The 929-nt window shown below is 44.2% G+C and overlaps 1 protein-coding gene across 1 annotated transcript in view; it reads left to right on the top strand.

Moving 5' to 3' along the window:
- The window catches only part of LOC108626577 (neprilysin-1-like), a gene marked incomplete at its 3' end in the record, with an annotated part of 10,494 nt that overhangs the window by 5,886 nt on the left and 3,679 nt on the right, over positions 1–929 (top strand). The window contains exons 4-5 of the mRNA XM_026814940.1: positions 7–252; positions 524–732. Of these exons, the coding sequence (XP_026670741.1) occupies positions 7–252; positions 524–732 (455 nt within the window). The remainder of the gene's footprint in view (positions 1–6; positions 253–523; positions 733–929) is intronic.

The raw sequence follows: 929 nt of genomic DNA, 5'->3' as shown, positions 1-929 counted from the left end.
GAATAGCTGCAAGCTTGTTGTCAGCGATGGACCGGACAGCAGAGCCGTGCGCGAATTTCTTTCAATACGCGTGCGGCACTTGGAATCAACGGCACGTGATACCAGAAGATCGGAGCTCGATCAGCACGTTCGAAGTGCTCGCTAATCAACTGCAAGTGATACTGAAACGAATTTTAGAGGAACCACCGAACTGCGAGGACAACAACGCTACTCTCAAGGCGAAGATGTTCTACAAATCGTGCATGGACATCCGTGGGTACAATTCAAACCGCGGATTTCACTCTAGACTCCATCCTAAAAACCTTATAAAAACGTGATTTCGATAGAAATTCATTTTATCAAATTATGCACATCGTTTATCATCGCAAATTTCTTCCAATACGAACAATTGTCTATCAACCATAAAATAGTTAAATCTCTAATCCTCTGATAACAACATTTGTAATTAATTACATTAGAAAATGACAGGATTTAATTATTTAAATAATTGAACGTTGGAATAAGATTGATAGCTTTTCGGCAGCTCGTATAAGGGAGATCGGTGACGGTCCACTGAAATTAACTTTGGACTCCCTTGGGGGGTGGCCGGTGGTAGTCGGACCGTCGTGGAAGCCACTCTCCTACTCCGTCGAGGTTCTGCTCGGACGGTTACGCGGGGAGTACAACGAGGGTGTGTTGCTGGAACAGTGGGTCGGACCAGACGACAAGAACTCCTCGGCCAACATCCTCCAGGTGCGCCGGCAAAGTAAGGCCCCTTGGTCGACGACTGCACCGTGTATACGATTGGATTTACATCGTAAATTTCCTCGTACAAACTCTCTCTCTCTCTCTCTCTCTGAGTAAAACAATCAACAGAACAGATCTATTCGATTTAAAAAAAAAAGCATTGATTAGATTTAAGGTTGTATGAGCTGTAAGATCTCTGCCAA

The sequence above is a fragment of the Ceratina calcarata genome, unplaced genomic scaffold, assembly GCF_001652005.2.
Source record: "Ceratina calcarata isolate Rehan_Ccalc_2016 unplaced genomic scaffold, ASM165200v1 scaffold42.2, whole genome shotgun sequence".
Taxonomy (NCBI): Eukaryota; Metazoa; Arthropoda; class Insecta; order Hymenoptera; family Apidae; genus Ceratina; species Ceratina calcarata.
The sequence above is the reverse complement of the archived record's forward strand: the minus strand, read 5'-3'. Positions and strand labels throughout refer to the sequence as shown.